Below are 19,786 nucleotides of genomic sequence, written 5' to 3'. Positions count from 1 at the left end.
CTCACTGCCTGCTGGCTGTGCGGGTCCAAATCTTTGCGCTCCTTCAGTGAGCCTCCGAGCAGACGCTGGATCTACATTCACATCGCAACACATGCTCAGATGATAAAATAAAATAGATTAAAAAATAAATAAAATATACTAAAATAAACAAGCTCTACTAAAAGTTATAACCTCTAATGTGCTGCTACAAAGCTAAAACTAGACTATTTTGGTCACTAGAATAAACTGCAAACTAAAATGTAATGACTAAAGTAAAAGTAAACCTAATTACAATAAATACCTTAAGTATAAAACCATTTACGAAAGCCTAACAGAACTTGTAGTTAAAATATAACACCTCTCCAGTTTAAATATTCTTCGTATTCTGTAAAATTGCTTTTAATATTTAAAAAATGACAATCATACTCACGACTAGAAATTCGTTCTTATCTACTCTTTGGTTGCCGTCCGTGTCGAACATGTTGAACGCTATTTGAAAACCTGACGCCGGCTCTGAAAGAAGAAAAAAACAATAAAAAAAAACAAAATCTACACCACTATATAAACTTTTTTTTACACAATTGGCACAGTGTATACTCTTTGATTCTATCAGCCGTCATATTTGAATTCACTATATCAATAATATTATCTCTGGTCTTCTACCTTTAATTTTATTATTCATAACTAGCTGTTCCCGTGCGGCTTCATCCGCTTCAAATGTATTTTATTATTTACATTTGTCAAATTATCAATTGCAAATGTCAAAATGACAAGACATGATGACAAACAATGGCAATCTTGCTTCCTTGATGTTGGCAGCAACTTATGGTCTCTTTCCCACATTAAGGTTTTTATGCAATTTATTTACACCCTAGGTTTAATAGCGTGAAAATATATAGCGTGCCATGAGTGTTGAGCTTTTTATTTAAGATTGAATTATTCAAAAATATACTGTCATTGCTGACATTTTACGCCACAAAGTAGTGTGTTTACGCTTTATTATATTAGTATAGATAATATAATACCAAAAAAAATATATAATACTTACTGGTCAATATCGATAACAGGAATAGATATTCAGTGTACGAAATGATACCTGAAAGATAAAATGAATTGTGGTTATCCTTTACCACTGGACTAGACGAATTGTTTCGATTTATTGCGTAAAGTACTTACCCTTGTCCCTCATGTTTCGGAACATCTGCGAGGAGCCTTTCTTGAGCGGCGGCGTGTGGTCGCGTAGTTGTTCGATTTCCTTCGTCGTCAGCACACGCCTTTTCAGACGAGCTGCCAGAAAACAAAAAAATAACCATTATCATCTATAGTAAACAGTCAGCTTGGGCTGCTTGTGTAGTATTGAATGGATGAAGTAGAGATAATTTCTAAAGCGTACCGAGGAATGAAGTGTTCATTCGCCAATTAACTAATGACTTTAAAACCTCTATATCTACTTTATCCCCTAAATTTGGGCTTTGTAAAGTAAAGGGTTCGTCTTTTTTTATTAATCGTGTTATTTCTTTTTATTATAAGTTGATAAATGAGCAAGCGGCAACCTAAGTTCGCGGAAATGGTGAAGCGACCGCTGCCCATAGACATCCGCAATTGCAGATGCGTTCCCTACTCTACACATAAACAGGATATTTCCCGTTCATATGCATCTCCTTTGCCGTCAAATACACTTTCCTCCTCATCCTTCCCTCTTAAGAAAAGGATGGAAAAGAAAGGGACTGAATTTAGGCCTCCGGCACCACACTTATCAGACGAATTTCTCCCATTTCACGCTTGTCTTCTGTGTGGTCGTGGTATGATACCGGGCGAGCCAGCCCATTCGCACGAATGTTATGTGACTTACGTCTAGGTTCCTGCTCGACGACGGACTCGAGGAAGTCTTGTGGCGTCATGTACAGTTGGCCGCCGTGCTCCGCGCTCGCGAACTTTATAAACCGACGCTCTCGTGACGTCAGTTTCACGGACTTCGATAACTCCTCCGGTTGCTGTAACATTATAATAGGCGTTTAATGCAAAATACAACCTCTTTGTGTACTGACCACCAAGACTTTTGTGTACCTAAGTATTAAAAAGACAATAAAAACAGAAGGTAGTAGAAGTGAGTACGGGGAATAGCTGTTTATAAGAGATTTGCAGAACAATATGTAAAAATGTAGATAAGAGTAATTAAATTGGTTTATTAGTGTATTTTTAATTTTAATTTTAATTATTAGGTATAGTGAATTTTTCGCTGCCGCTTTCGGTAACAAGTTAACCAATAGGATAGTCAAGATATCTGGTACAATGCTATAAGTGCAACTAAAGTATGATTACTCACTAGCGCCCTCCTTTTTTGCCATTATACGTCCATGTAGGTTTTACATATTTTCTGACAGAACCAACCGATAGATATCCTATTGGACTGAGTTTAACGCAACTGTAATCTTTATTTTGTTATGTTTGGACACTTGACTTTTTAGCTAAATTCGCTGTTTGTTCTTTATTACGACTTTAATATTCCAATTCTTGTTATGGAAGATCTTGAATTATTTACACATAATGAGAGAAACTGGAATGTTTAGTGTTGTTTTATTTCATCAAAGTGAGAATTATTTAGCATTTGACCTGAGAGCCCGGACGTTATTTACCTTTCTTTGATGTATCCTCTTGAATATTTCATTCTACTTAGCTTTGATCCTACCATAGAGATTTAGGATTCTTTCATTGTTAGAAAGATAATTTAACGGTAAGTAACATAGGCTGTTTTTTTTATCATTTTTTAATTTCACGCGGACGAATTCGCTAGCAACAGCTAGCCTTTGTACATAACGTAAGTTTCATACATTGAATGTAATAAATAATATAAAGTTAATAAAAGCGAGATACGAAGTTAAAACGGCTACTTACTTTGAAGACGAATGAACACACGTGGTTTACGACTACGTAATATATGCCACTACCGCTGTGTAAAGCATAGCGGGTAGCGGGTAGCGGTAGCTTAGAGTAAACCCTGCTCTTTGACATTGGAATATTCAATAGACAAACACCCGTTACTTCAATTCATATGTTTATTTTGTGTCCAAACAATTTATCAAGGGTGTTACATGTCGATGTTCTAGAGAGGTGCTAGTACTAAAATCTGCCCCCGCCCTGCTTCCTTTTGGAGACACACATGCATCCCTTTGTTGTTACATTTTGGTCTCTATTAGCTAGTCATTTTTGACTAATTACATTTTTTTTTCACTCCCAACCGCTTTCCGCTAGCTAATGTATCCACAACCGAATGTGAGACAAAGATAAGGTGCGTTTTAAATAACTAACAAAGTTGAACAAAGCTCTTAGCGATTCTTTCTGTTGGAGCGTTCCTTCCGAATATTATTTTTACTGTGGAATGCGGAATGCGTTTCTTCCGCGTATCGGGTGTCTAATGCGGAGTTGATGTAACCCTTTTGGTGATAAGTGTATGTATGGGTAACGGTGGGGAGCCATCAAGGTTAACTGACAGAAGCAGCTGTTAATGAAGTCTATATTTACTAGCTGTCCCCCGCAACTTCGTCTGCGCGGAATAAATGTTTAGTAGCCCGTGTTTTTCTAGACTATGTTCTACATTTCAGACATTCATGGAGATTTGTTGAGCGGTTCTGGACTCTAAACTTTTATTTTCGATTTATTAAATACTTAGAAAGGGATAGTGTAAATAAAGAATTAAGTTTCAATTTGTGTTTAATTTAGGCAAAAGTGTTATAAAATCGGTTATATCTATACTATTATAATAAAGCGTAAACACACACTTCTTTGTTGCCTAAGATGTCAGCAATTTCAGCATTAAATAACTCCTTTTTTAATAAAAAGCCCTACAGTTACGTCACGCTTTAGGCTATATATTTTCACGCCATCAAATTTAGGGGGTAAATATTTTGGATAAAAACCCTAATTTTGGAAAGAGACCATAAGTTGCTGCCAACATTAAGGAAGCAATATTGCCATGGTTTGTCATCGTCATGTCATTTTGACATTTGCAATTGATAATTTGACACATGTAAATAATAAAATAAATTATTCATAATCATATGCGGATTAAGTCGCACGGGAACAGCTAGTATCATCTTATAAACCGTTAAATTATATGCTGTTAATACAAAAACAAAACGATTTCTATATCGTAACATTTCACGAGCCGTTAGCAACCAGCCTCCCGCGAAACGATCGTATCCCGCGGCCACTAAATAACAAAACAAATATAAATCTCTTATCGCTGTAATAAATTGCCTTAGAATCGGAATGAAGCTAGGCATTGTCCGCTTTAACAGCCGTTTAGCTACAAATATGGCAATAAATTAGCCGCACCATCCCCTAAAACGGCTAAATGTGACAAAATGAAACGGTAAATCTTCACAGCAGTGATTACCATACGTTAGGGAACTTGTAACTCCTTTAACAATAGCCGATTGGGGTGATAAACAATTTATATTGTTTTTTGTGCATATCCCAAAGGTTAAAAATAAATAAGCGAGATTTTATTGCTTGGAATAGTTTTTAAAAAAGCACTATTTTGACTTGAGATTGATTAAAATGATCGTAAACTTCAATCATTCTTTCATTCTTTTACAAATACTGTCTGTTAATCCTTTTACCTATTTTTTATTATTACTAGATTTCGCCCGCTACTCCACTTGCGTGGAATAAAAAAAAACAAAAGCGAGTATCCTATATGTTTTTCCAGATTATTCTTTACGTCTATGTCAAATTTCATCCGTTGAGCCATTTAGGCTACAAACTCTAAAAAACATTCATCCATACATCTAAACTTTTGCATTTATAATATTAGTAAGATTAATAAAATAAACCTTTTTACCTTATTTTTATATTATAGCTAACTTTCGCCCGTAACTCCGCATGGAATTAAAAATAAACAAGTACCCTATGTGTTCTTCCAATCTATCCTCTACATCTATACCAAATTTCATCGAAATCCGTTCATCCGTCTACAAACTCTAACGTCCATCTATCCATCTATCTAAACATTCGCATTTATATTAGTAAATGATATGAAGTAATAAAACTGTACAGTTTAACAGTTAATATGTGTACACGTTAATTGTAACTGTACAGTTGAACTTTAAAACTGAATATGTGAACTAACCTTCATTCAATAACGTAAAGTTCCTATTGCATAATCGTAATATAATGACAGCCAATCGAGGCATCCGATATAGGTGTTAAAACTTCTAATATGCACATAAAAATACTTGAACAAAGTCTATTAGGTGTGTTTAATGTCGCTGTGATACTAAACAATGTCTGGTATGTAATAAATAAAACGAACCGAGAAATGTCGCCTAACGCTAAGATATTCACGCATGTTCGCTTGATACTTGATTACAAAACTGTCACATTGTATAGGCATTGTCATATATCTTGGAGGCTCGGGATATACAAGGTGTAAAGGGATGCGGAGTGATGACTGTGCATCTCGAGCTGGGGTGATATTTGAATGGAAGTATACCTATTTATTGTTTTGTTTGTGATACAAACAACGTGATACGTTATGTTGTAATGAGCCTTTCTTTTGTCAACAAGTTCTTACTAAGATGTAAATTGTGGTCAATAGATTACAAATCTCTAAATATAACTGTAGATATTATTATTACAGAAGTGTTCTCAGAAAATAGACGTGAGATGCGTTACAGATTCTAGACTAGACTAATTTATAGTCTTTTCGTTTATACCTAATTAAAGAAATATTCGTGGATTTATTGTCACGTTAAATCAGATTACAGTTAAGTGTAGGCAGAGATAAAATATTCGATTTTTTTCGTTGGAAGTCTCATTTAATTAGGACCCTATAGCCTACAGTTAGACCAATAATATTTGTTTTTGACGATCAACTAAGTGTTTGAAGCAAGAAATACTAGAGAAGTATCACATCATACATAAAATAAAAATAAGGTAAGCTAATATAAAGGGTGTTTTTATGTTTATAAAGTCAGTAATAAACCTTGCAGCCGCCGTATACTATGTTGCATCTTAAGTTATGTATTCCAAGTAATCTATCTATACTAACATAAGAAAGCGTAAACACACACTACTTCGCGGCGTAGGATGTCAGCAAACAGCATGTATTTGAATAACTCTTTCTTTAATAAAAAGCTCTACACTTACGATACGCTTTACACTATATATTTTCAAGATATTATACTCAGGGGGTAAATAAATTGGAAGCAAACCTTCATGTGGGAACCTTAAACTACACTGTCAACATTAAGGAAGCAAAGTTATTATGGTAACGGTAATATTGACATTTGCAATTGAAAATTCGACAAATGTAAATGTAAGTTTTTATATTTTCATGCGAATAAAGTCGCACGGGAACAGCCAGTAAGTAAAAGTGTCTACAACTTTAAAGTTGCTACATAACGCAAACCTACAGTCTTAATTGCTATCAATTTATTGGAAGACACCATACGTATTGCGTTAAGTCCCGCTCGTTCCGGCAGAACGGTGTACAACTAAAACTTAATCGTTTAACTGCTATTATCGCACTGTAGGTGCGCATTAAATCGTCCTATTGAATAGGGTGACTATGAGTTTGTTAGGAAATGTCATATTCCACAAAATTGATACTTTTTACACAACTCTTATTTAAAAATGTTTAGTAGTTTTGATTGTGATTTTATTATTAGTGATTTATGAAGTTTTTACTTTACAGACACGATTCTAGCGTTACCGGAGTCCAGGGCGAGATTTCTACGGTGTCCCTTTAGGTCCGTCGCTGGACGGACGCCCTACCTAACCTTAGTAATCTACCGCAGTTAGTGCTTACATGTTTATATTTTTTAAATTGCTATTTAGATTTAGTCGAGATTTTTTTCTGATTTGAGTCTTTTTAACCATTAAATATATATCATGGCATCACTACATGATATTTATAATTTAGGAAGAGACATTGCGAAGTGGGCCGACGAGAAATATGAAAGCGTAGGTTCAGAGCACAGAGCTAACAATTATAACATGATTTAGAGCTTTAGAATTAGGTGTATTCAATACTTGTTACCACTTTCCTAATACTTTTACACGAAGGTAGAACAGAGTAGTAAACTAGTACTGCTATTGGTTTGCCTGTAACTATGCGTTGCAATAGTAGTACTGCAATGCCGTACTGCATTACCTCACTGTTCTGTCTTCATGTGACTGGCATTACATTCCCTTTTAACTATTGAAGTTACAATTATTACCGAATGTTTATTTTACTTTGTAATAATACTGCAATATGAAGTAACTATTATCAAAGCGGTTAAATAACAGTGTAATAAACAGACTAAGTAATCACGCAATCACTTTTAAAGCATTTAACGGTTACTTTGAAAACAATCAAGCACACAAAGTCAAGTCGTCATTCATACATCGTTTGTTTGACAAACGATGTATGAAAACAAGCGGTAAAATACCACTGGATGTACAAAAGAACTATAAGCCTATATTATGTTACTAATATTATAGTTGACTAGCTTTTGCCCGCGACTCCATCCACGTGAAATTTTTAAAATAAAAATAAAGAAATTAAAAACATAACCTATGTCACTCGCAGATCAATAACCTTTCTAACTGTGAATGAATATTAAAATCTGCCCAGTACTTTTTAAACCTATTAATTACAATCAAACAAACAAAGTTTTCCCCTTTATAATATTAGTATAGACAAAGTTTAGATGGATGGATGTTTGTTAGTGTTTTCCGCCTAAACGGCTGAACTAATTTCGAAGAAATTTGGCATAGATGTAGAGCATAGTCTGGATGAACACATATACTACTTGCTTTTGATTTTTTAATTCCACAAAGACGGAGGCGCGGGCTAAAGATAGTTATATTGTCACCCTTATAGAATGAGTTGTTACAAAATCATTGTGTATTTTAGTCTGAAATTTCTGCTTAATTTTGGTGTATTTCCCTTTTAAAGGTTTCCATAGAGTATAATTCTTTCAAAAGCTAAAAAAACGAAGAAAAGAAAACCGTTCAATTAATTCTAAAACATTTCTATCGGCACGTTTAATTTCTAATTAATACATGAGGATGTAATTTGAACAAATTTATTTAATCGCTCCGATATGGTAACGAGCCATCATGATGCGATAGTGATAGAAGGAGTAAATATTAAATGAAAAGTCCTCGAGGATGGTGATTCTAAATGTCTTATCGGAACAGGAATTATAACGTAATCCGTCTGTACAACCAGTGGTTCTCAACCTTCGGTTATAAGCAATTGAGTGGTTATTCTAAGACAAATAGGACCTCTGATGTTGCGGATGTCCATAGGCGTCGTTGACCACCTCTGTGTTCCCGTCGCTCATTTGCCCCCTTCTCTTATATAATAAATATCGTTTATGGTAGTTGTTAAAATATCTTATAATTTTATTGAGTTTGCTCTAGTGGTTAAGATAAAAACAGCAGTGTAAACCTAGACTCGTCTTTGTAAGTATCAAGACGTTTCAGAAAAATGGTCTGAAGTTTACTATATTCTTAATTATTGCAGAGGCCCAAACTATTGTAAATCGTAGTTAACGTCCTCAGATTTACTTCATACCACTAACATAAAAGATGTTATCTATACTAATATTATAAAGAGGAAAGATTTGTATTTTTGTATGTATTTAAATAAATCAAAAACTACTGGAGCGAGTTCATAAAATCTTTTACCATTAAAAAGCTACGTTAGCAATGTGTAATATAGGCTAAGTTCTTTCTTCATTTTTTTTATGCACTTGGGCGAAGTTGCGAGCAACAGTTAGTACTTATCTTCTAATTAATAAACTATTTGCAAGTAGCTATTTCAGAGTTCCATTTCTGGATTGTGGAGATTTTGTTATCTGAGGTCAAATTAAAAGCCCACTTAGGGTCTCGCCGTCATCTTAGTAAATTTTTGTGCAATGTTTGAGAGCCACTGTCTTATATCGAGTATCGATCGAGGTTCAGTGGCGGTGCCGAGTGAGCTAATCATCATTTAGATAACAGACCGCGGTCAGACGGGTGATGTACGGCGTGCGTACCTGACGTGTCAAATTGTCGGCGATTGACTTAACTACCTCTAACGGTCCCTACAGCGTTTGAAGTAAACGCCGTGAACCCTAATGACTTACACCCTAGTGGGTTACACATCGCTTTTATTTCTATACCGCAACTAAATTTAAACTTAGGCATCTCTTGCGAATATTCTTTGGGGAGCGTTCGTTTAAAAATAGAACTAATTTTTTAATTGATCCGTCATATTTTTAATTTCTATTACTTGATCTAGATGGCGTTGTTGACCGTTCGACATACAAATTTAAATTCATGTTTGTTTCTCTAGAGCTATCTTGCACTTTTTTTAGGATAGTAAAAGTATCGATTTTCTATTATAATAATTAATTATAGTTTTCTATACTTAACATCTGCTCTAAGTATTTACAAAAAATGTGTCAAAGTTTGTTTTAAAAGCGTAGCAACATTAAGCCGCTAAGAGCATGTGACTTTTAGGAGAATTACTGGTTGATCTTCTAATCCCGAGAGAGTTCTGGAACTTCGCAAGGGAGTTATAAATACGCAGTTTGACAGACAGGAGTCCCATGTTAGGCTGGTTACAGACTTACGATTGGTATTTAATTTATGAGGAAATTAATAATTGAAACTTAATAAGGCTATTTTCACTGCACGTACGTATTCATTATTTTATTAAAAGAACTTATTTTAAATTACGTAATTACTAAAAAAAAACTATTTAAGTTTTGGAAATAAATTCATTTATTTCACAAAAATTACATAAAATCTCATCTTCGCACAAATGTCGAAAATTACATTGTTTTAAATTTTTTTGTGCCGGTAGTATATAAGAAGCCTTATGCCACTTTATTTCTAACCTTTGCACCCTAAGTCGGGGATAATCTCATAAAAACGGCGGTAAGCCGCCGGGTAATTGAAAACGTCTGAATCCCTAATTTTGGTAAAGTATGTGAAAATACTCAACCCTAACTAAATCCAAATATAACAGGGTAAACGTTATTTTGAGTACATTTAATTAACTTAGGTTATTAATTATTCTTTGACACAAATATTTTTATTCTTTGTCAAATTGATTAATTACTCTTTGGCATTTACGCTTATTACTTTGCGTTGCCCGCCATTTCATTTACTCTTTTCGTAACCTTTTTCGTACTTTATTATATAAAAGGCTGTCAATACCATCTTTTTATGTGAAATTAAACTTTTAACGACCGACCAACCTTTTAAAGCCTACGATTTCCTTTAGTTTAAAGGCCGAATCCAACGGAAAGTTTTATACCACGTACTTGTAGTAGTTAGCGCATTGCTACGAATGTACACATCTTAAATCCATTATGTTATTGTTTTGGTTTCTCATTAGTAGGCATAAGGTGGAACAAAGAGGCCTATGTATTTGACAGTTGATATGTAGACGCTATTTCTGTGAATTTAGGCGGACTGTTAGCAAAGCCAAAGTATGTCAGGTTAAGGTTTTTAATAACAAAATAAAAACACGTTTCTAACACTTAGAACCTTCAAGAAGCGAGCCTCTTCTCAAAGGCCGGCAATGCATGTGTAATTCCTCTGGTATCTGTCCATGGAAGTCGATGAACACATCGTTGTTCCCGCCGACCGTGTTCCGTTTACGCTTATTTTTTTATTAGGGAAAATAGTGTTCGTTACATATTAGTACTTATAAGCCTTCATAGATAGTCACATTCAATTGTTGACATCGCTAGTTAAATCGTCAAAATAAAAAGGAACAAGTTCCATGCATTTTTACCTCTCTATCAGCTGTTTCGCATTGAATGTGACTTTGTCTATAATGGCAGATGTACCCAGTCTATCCATTTACTTGTATTGTTGCGTTTAACTTGGTCTTACGTCTTATTGGAAGTTTGACTTTGATTTCAAGGGCCTGTCCTACCACTGGCTGATAGATGTTTAGATACCTTAAAAATGACGTCACTGTCAGATAGAAAATAAAATCCGATATTTCCATTTCATATTTTACACATTAGATTGTTATCAATTTACAATTAGGTGGGACAGGCCCTAAGTCTTACGTCATAAAACAACAGCGTATGTCTATGTAATGCTTATTCATATTATAGCACGGATCACGACCGTGTTTGTAAGCCTCTTAACCCCAATTAGCGTGGCACGCAAAATGGCTAGGTAAATAGTTTTTTGCGTATATCAGAGAACAAAGAGCGGCGTTAGTCTAGTCACGTTGGCCTTGGTTAACTGGGCTACACTGGACGGTGCTTCTCAATTTGTATTTCCTATATGGGACTACGATTCGATCCCTACCTCTTCGGGGATAGATGATTGCTTGAATTCATCATCACCAGCTCACTACATGTCCCCACCGAGAGGCTCGGAGCCTACCCTAATAAGGGGTGACTAGGCTATAGTCGACCACGCTGGCAAAGTGCGGGTTGTTTGACTTCAAACATATCTTTGAATTTCTTCGCCGATATGTGCAGGTTGCATCACGATGTTTTCCTTCACCGTAAGAACGTCGGGTAAATTATGCACATATAAAAATCGAAAATCACATTGGTACATTGCGGGATTCGAACCCAAAACCTGTAGATTACAAGTCAAGTGCTTAAACCTCGGAGGCCAACTTAGTTCGTAGATATACATCGATTATCCTCACTCATCATACTTTTTTTGGGAAATAATGGCTTTGAATGTAATTAAATGTAAATGTATCTTTTCTAATAATCTTTGCTCAATTTAATATCGTCTCAATTCGTCCATAAATGATAATTAGAGGAATTAAATTTTCGCTTCACGATATAATATCTATCATATATATAAAGTTTGAGTACCACAGTTCCAGACATTAATGTCGGAAGGATCACACATAACTGACACTTGATCATACCTAGTTATAAATCGGCAGATAATCAGATTTTAAATTACGATGCCTATCTTGTACAATAAGAGCCTCTGCAAACCACAGACTTTATCGGCCGATAGTTTCATCGGTCGGGCTGTCGAGCTGAAATTATACATATAATAAAATTGGAGTGTATGTTTGTAATATTTGCGTTGCCGATAACGAAAATCACATTTAAAAAATTTTGTCTATCTGCTTGTCTGTCCATAAGCCGCGTTTGTTTCGCGTAATCTCCGAAACGACTGGGCCCATTTTGACCGGACTTTAACTAAAGGGTAGCTGACAGACAAGAAGTCGCGGGCAACAGCTGACATAAAATAAAATTGCTGTAATATGTGCACCTCCTTACATCTTCATATTGAAAAACATCCGATCTATCGGCTAAAAAGTCTGTAGTGAACGGGGGCCCTAACATTTAGTGCCGTGGTAATATATTCGAACGTGCTATTCTAATTATGATTGACTATATAAGAATCCCGATAAAGCTTTATCTACAATTAGAATCTAGACAGGTTATAGATTTAAGAATTTAGAAACATCTATGACTCATATATTTATCATTAGGATGTATTTATTTTGTATTTCTTATATGTAAAATTAAGCGACCAGTGGGTACATTACAACTACAAAAAAAATCAAACATTCTGTACTAGATGACACGAAAGTCAAAATAGTTCACAAATTCACTGAATCGTGATAATCCGCGATCAAAGCGCTTAAAGCGAACTTTCACTAAATCGACGCTAGATGGCACAATACTGCATGCGCGGCCCTTGAGGTTCCGGCAACAACAAATTGGACACGCTATTGTATGCCAGCGAGGTGACAGCAACTAATATTGCCAGTGTTCGCTTTACCCGAAGTATTAATATACTTCAATTGAATAATACAATATGATTTCGTTATTAATTGTATAGGCTAATATTTAGGAAATGTTGCTATTCTTAGATCAATAAATCAAAATTACCTCATCTTTTTAATCTAAACTAGCCCGCGACTTCGCCCACGCAATATTAAGATAAAAGTAGCCTATAATATGCCTGTCTATGTCAAGTATCCTTCAGTGAAAGTCCGGTCAAAATCGGCCTAGCCGTATCGCGGCCTAAACGCGGCTTGCGAACACACACACAGGAAAAAAAAATATAAAAGCGATTTTCGTTATCAGCATCGCAAATACATCATCTTCCCGAAATCTGGAATTTTCTCTCGATATTATAGGCACTCCAATTTTATTATTTGTATTAAAAACATTTTATGGTGTAGAAATTTAGTTCAGTTTTGGTCATTATGGCGGTAAAATCTACGATAGTTTTTTCAGTCTCAATTTATAGTTTTAACTAACAAAGAATTCCCTATTCAGTTCTTTAAATGAAAACTAATTTGAAACAAGGATAAAACATCTTCATTTTATTATTGTACCTAGATGGTATTCTGTATCTTAGATACATAACTTAGGATAAGATTTGCACGTCTACAAACAACAAAAATAATAAAAGACGCGCCATGTTGGCAACGTCAAAACACTCTCCGTACCAATGTCATGTTGTTTCTAGTTTAAATAAGGTGTTAATCAAGATTGCTGTGTCTAAATGCGGTGTAGTTCTGAGAAACGTGGGATAAGTGGGAACAGACAAACATACAAACAGACGAACAGGAGTGTAAAACGTCAAGGAGGCGGAGTACTTTGACTTGATATGCGGAAGGTGTTATGACTAAATTAGGCGTTGAACGACGCGTGTCGCCCGTGCAATTAACTACGGCTTTGTTGACACTCCTTTGAGTTATTATTACAGAATGGATATTAGTTTTAGTCTTATTAAGATAATAAAACAAGATTAATATTAGCTATATTACAGTTATATAGTAACTATATTACTTTAAAAATAAGAACAATTGACATGTAATTGACAGTTAATTTTGGAGGGAAAAATTAGTTGAAAGATGAAAATGTTTTTTTAATTGTTGTTAGTTATTAATGTTATTTATCAAAACAGTAACTTCGTAATTATTTTTTTTACCCAAAACATTTTGCAAGCAATAAATATGGCAATAATCAAAATAATTCGCCGCCACTTCAATGTCAATTGACATCGAGCGGAGAAAGCGCTGCGCCGCTGACACGCGTCTAACGTACAAGAGACGAGCGCTTTGTCCCCGTCAGCGCTGACAGGCTGTAAGTTGCGGCAAACGACATGCCCACTAGCGCCGTTGACTTATTTCCTTCTAGTGACGTTTTATTAGCTTTTACAAGGAACAGTTTTCTTGTGACTGAATGTTTATTGATGTTTTTGTACGGAAAAAAAATTAAATCTTTCTTTACAATACAGATTTACATCGATTTATAAATATGGTTTTCTACTATACCTAGCATCTTTAGTTTTAGTTTTTAATAGATTTAAAATTTTAGAGGGATTTGTCGAATTTAATTTGCAATACACCTAAAAATAAAATTTTAATAAGTGGCTTCAAACATAACAGATTAATTCTGGTTAAAATTAATCACGAGACGTATTTAATTATACAAATTATTGCGAATTATCTCGTATAGGTTTACATATTTAGTCTGCGCTGCCGCCATATTTAATTAAGTCGATGACAGCCGAGTTCGGCGTCCATTTTAAATCACTCATATGTCGACCGATGTTGTGACTGGACGTCGACTTGCGCTAATTATAAAACTAAGTTGATGTGTTAACTGAAGTTGGTAGATTTAGTTTCCAAATTTTATTATACTAACAAACAGCCCTGACATCGCATAAATATAAGAATATTTTATTCGAGTTTTAACGCAAGTTTGATTTTACGCTGGCTAAAAGTAAACATTTATAGCAGGCTTATGTTAGTCAAATGCGTGCGCGCGCTCTGAGAATTAGTGGTTAGTTATTACACTAAAAACTAAAATTACAACTATAAGGTTGTTTTTTTTGGAGAAGACATAACAAGCATTTTAGAATCGAGTACTTAGTAACTGCATTCAGTTTCAACACAGAACACCCACGTAGCTTGAGAGATGAGCCACTACAAATGATATTGCAGAGCCCGCGGCAAACTAATCATCCAGAGAAAGCATTATTCGAAAATTAATTATATCTGCATATACACAACCGCATGTGAATTGAAAACTTGATTAACAAATGAAAATCGAAATAACAATAAGTCGAAGGGGAATTGTCAGAAAAGTTTTAGACTAGTATTAAAATTTATTTATCAAGCAAAAAAGCTAGGGAACTGGATAGTGCCGCTTTTATATCTATTTATTAATTTAAAATGTTCTATCTTACTAATATTATAAATGCGAAAGTTTGTATGGATGTTTTTTATAAGGAACGGATCCCCATGAAATTTAGCTTATAGGTGCTTAACCATTTTAACTCCACGCAGATGGAGTAACGGTCGACAGGTAGAAAGGTAAAAAAATTTCAAAGTAATAAAACGTGGGTAGTTTTAAAAATAAATTACTAATAAAGCAATCATTGTGCGTGTAAACTCTATTAAAGAATTACGACATATTGATCTAATGTTGTTGGTTATCGTCATTATGTGAGAGGTGATAAATCTTGTACGTCATGGCGGCGCTTAGAATCGACAGTACTAGTAATCAAAATTCCGACTACCCACACACAACGCATCATTAGAAATTTGTAAACTACCGTCAACATAGCACAATGTACTTAAATTGAATGATTAATGCTGTATATATCAAAATATTACAAAAGAAAGAAAAACTCTGTTTAATTTATTTTATTTTTATGTATTTTTTTTTAAATCTCTCAATTCATCAGAGTAGTTTTATTGTCTCTTAGGGTAAATTAACTATAACAAAATCTAGACTTATGTATTGCTTAAGTAACTGAGAAATAGCAGTTGAACTTTTTTTTAATATCGGTGTTTTGTTCATTAGGATGTTAGACGTTGACGCGTTCCATCTAGACAGACAATTCATCAGATTATCTGACTGGAAATTACACGATTATAATAGACTATGATGAACGGTGCTGTGGTTTTATTGTTTTAACCTTAAGACCAAGGAATATGATACATCATAGAGTAATCTAAAACGTACAAGAAGAATTGTGTTAAAGCTTTTACCAGTACGCGATTACAGTAAAAATACCTAATATCGATTGGGATTTAATCAAAATTACAGTAGTGGTTTACCTGGTCAAGAAAGGCAAAAACAAGGGGAGAATGGAAGAATTTTGAAGAGGCCTATGTCCAACTAGGACACACAGATAATAAATAGCAAATCAAATAAAACGAAAAATTATTAAAATTTAAATTATTAATATAATATATCAATATTCAATTCAACTTATGGAATGTGACAGTAATTTAATTATCTGAATAAAGGCTTATTATTATTATTACAGTAGCGGTTAGATCATAGAAATTCAAAATAATTAATAGTACGTAATTCATATTATTATAATAATAGTAAAGTAACAGCCGACGTCCAAAACCGGGCAATTAAATAAGATAGCAATATCGATTTCAATTGTCGAAAGTATCGGTTCAACATTGTATGGTCAAGATAGGGTGACCATGTTAAAAATGTACCCACAGACAGTCCTGAGAAGTCAGCACCCAATAAAAGAATATTTATAACAAAAGCGAAGATTGCTTAAGGATCTTATATCGATCAATATAAGTTACTAGCTATTGCTCGTGACTTCAATACACACGTAGGCTATGTTACTCACTGACAACGTAGCTTTTCAAAAGCGAATGAAGTTTTAAAATCGCCCCAGTAGTTTTTGAGTTATTTCGATACAAAAACAAATCTTTCCTATTTATGTCTATGTACATATAGATATAGTGTGACAGCATAAAGCAAACTATTTTGTATGGATTTTGAACCATACGTAACATTTAGTATACATATTCTAAATATGGGTGTCGGCACTTGTTGTCGATTGTCTTTTGTTTTTATTTCTGTTATTGATTTTACAATTCACTTGGATAGGGAGTTGACAGACTTGGGATAGTGACCGACTTGTTCTAGTAATTGCTAAATCTTTGTCACCCTACCGCCACCCAGTGGTGTCATCCGACGCCGTAGGAAGTGAAAGCTGTCCCAGAGGTCTCGAGCGAGGGAAGGGCATCCACGGGTGCCGTACTGTCCCTTGGCCGGTTATTAAGCGATTTTCTTACAGATAAGCGGCTAGATTACTCCATCTAGTGTGATTATCTCGCGTGTACATCTCACCTAAGATATGTTTGGCTTCATTCATAGTGTTACTATCAGTGGTCGATATGGCATTTGATTTAGGCATTTACTTAGAAAGTATCATGAAATTAAACAAAATAGGATTGTATTAGAGAACATCGTAAAAATCTAGACATCATTTGTAAGAGAGTGACTTAAATATTAGACCACTAGAAAAATATAGAGGTAAAGAAATTCATGCTTAAAATGAGAAATCATACTAATGTTATAAATGCAAGAGTTTAGATGGATGTTTGTTAGAGTTTGTAGCCTAAACGGCTTAACTGATTTCAATGAAATTTGGTATAGATGTAGAGGATAGACTGGAAGAACACATAGGCTTCTCACTTTTGTTTTTTTTTAATTCCACGTGAACGGAGTCGCAGGCGAAAGCTAGTATACACAATAAATACACAATAGAATACGTAACATTGGTTAAAATACCATAAGATTTAACAGTGACTATATTTAATTCTGGAATCGCTTCATAAAGCACAAGAAGCGCTTCAACCGTGACGAGGCAAAGGCTCCTAACGGGCAAGGAGTCAACCCCGCGGGGGGCAATTATGAAAACTAACTGTTAAAACATACGGCGATATTGAGTGCCGGATAAAATCTCTAAACGTCTGATTTTGATGAGATTTGTGAAGGAAACGTCTCTGTCAGTTACAAAGCAATCATTTTTAATTTCAAATAGCTTATAATATAATATCAATAGAAGTGTTTGAATCCTTAAAATAACAAAAGGAAAAAAAAATAGTACGACCAGCTTAACTTGGTCTGTCTTCTGTCAGGTTAGTAAGAAAATATGTAAAACGAGTAAACGAAAATGACAGAAAAGGAAAACCATTACAAGACAGCAATAACAAGGATCTTATGACTATTTTTAATATTACTAGAGGGCGCTAGTGAGGTAATCATAATTTAGTTTGACTTCCACCCACCGGATAAGACATTTTGACCGTCTACATACCTAAAAAAATAATAAAAAAGCCTATCTAAACACGTGGAACTTAATTCGATAATATTTCATCTTAATATAGTAACATATAAGGCGCGAAACAGCCTAATCAACCATAAAGTAGCTAATATATTTAAATTAGCATAGACCATAGAATGTGGCGCCAACTGACAGCTGTCATTACTGCCACCATAAACAATGTGAGTTTATTGCCAAACTTTATAGCGAATCACAACGATTTTACCATAAAGAACACCTAAAAGAGTCTGCTGTGAATTTAAAAGTGTTTACGAATATAAATCTATATTACTTTACCTTTTTATAGTAGTTGTAGTCAGAAAACACATTAGAGCGATCATAAACAGAAGGATTTAAATAGATTAATACTTTGAAAGTTGGTGGAGAATTAAAAATACACGAATGTAAATCTTTTATAAAAGTTAATTTATAATAGCTTGATAATTTAGTGGTTTTAAATATTGTTCATAACATTTTAATTGTAATACCGGTAGTTGACGAGATTTACGTTGTTTTAAATGTGGAAGATACCATGACAGAATATGTCAATAACATTTAATCTTGAATAGAATAAAATCTTTTTTGAAAATTTTCGTGTTACACTTTCAGATTATATTTAGACTAAGTGCCATACTAATTTGTATGGGCCCTGTACCACCAAATTGTAAATTGTCTGATAACATTCTAACGTGTAAAATATGCGATGGAAATATCTGACAGTGATGTCATTTTTAAGCTATCTGAGCCTCTATCGGCCAGTAGTTGCACATACCCTTATAGTTATAAGACTGAGTATGATCGTGAGTGAATTAAAAGGAAGTTCCTCACAAATGTTTTGTCACTTTTAGTAGAAAAGTGTGCAATAAGAGTAGATTAAGTTATACACGTCGTATGTTCTAAGTCGGCGTTACGAGTTCTGAACCACGGATGTGAGAAGATGAATAAATAAGGTTTGAAGCATTTCATTAGAAATCAATGATAAAATAAAGCTCATGGCTTCACCTTAAAATGCAAACGATATCGTCTTTTTTCAGTTCTTTTTTCTCCAGACTTCTTCATGAATCTTGTTAATTATAGATATAAGCAGAAAGTGAAGGGAACTTTGTTATAAATACTTTCAATGGAGTTTGTAATAGACAAAAACAATAAAACGTTATAAAATAATTTAAATACCACATCCAATTGTTATCACATCCATGTTTCTAGCACATGGTATAGTTAACATGCAAGCCAGTCGAGCCCGTAACTCGTCAGACGTGGGCGAGGGTGTGCAGCCCCACACCTTCCTGACAGGTACACGAGCACACAAAGTTATGACGCCATGCAACACCAGTGCCTTAAGATTAGAGGGAGGAAGATCACAACATGGCATACCCGTGTTCCTTGCTGTACGTAAATTTCGAATAGACCGAATGAACGATTTAATGTCACTGAATGAAAGTGAATGAGACCAAGAGTTGATATTCACTTGTCTTGTCAATCACTTGTCAAATTCGATTGCAAAGTTTTATACTTTTAATCAAAGAGAATATCACACACATCACTGTACTGAACAACATATATAATAATTGAGTTTTGTAAACATTCTAACCACTACACAACAGGTCCTAGAATCCAAGGTAAATGAAAATTTACTAAATATGATAACATAGTTATTTCAAAGCATGATATCCGTTCAAATTACTCCTTATTTAAATCTGGATAAGGTTGG

General features: G+C 34.4%; 1 protein-coding gene across 3 annotated transcripts in view; it reads right to left on the bottom strand.

Annotated features, from left to right (window-relative positions):
• LOC106110178 (calcium uptake protein 3, mitochondrial) overlaps positions 1-19,786 on the bottom strand; it is a 59,428-nt gene that overhangs the window by 4,552 nt on the left and 35,090 nt on the right. For 2 of the 3 annotated variants that reach the window (XM_013291914.1, XM_013291915.1), the window contains exons 2-6: positions 1,832-1,973; positions 1,156-1,266; positions 1,028-1,075; positions 410-492; positions 6-71 (exon numbers count right to left, since the gene is read on the bottom strand). In XM_013291914.1, coding sequence (XP_013147368.1) covers positions 6-71; positions 410-492; positions 1,028-1,075; positions 1,156-1,266; positions 1,832-1,973 — 450 coding nt within the window. The remainder of the gene's footprint in view (positions 1-5; positions 72-409; positions 493-1,027; positions 1,076-1,155; positions 1,267-1,831; positions 1,974-19,786) is intronic. The other variant, XM_013291916.1, reaches the window with a different exon arrangement.

This window comes from Papilio polytes, unplaced genomic scaffold, assembly GCF_000836215.1.
Source record: "Papilio polytes unplaced genomic scaffold, Ppol_1.0 DF820844.1, whole genome shotgun sequence".
NCBI classification, from domain to species: Eukaryota; Metazoa; Arthropoda; class Insecta; order Lepidoptera; family Papilionidae; genus Papilio; species Papilio polytes.
Note: the sequence above shows the minus strand (reverse complement) of the source record. Positions and strands in the feature narration are given on the sequence as shown.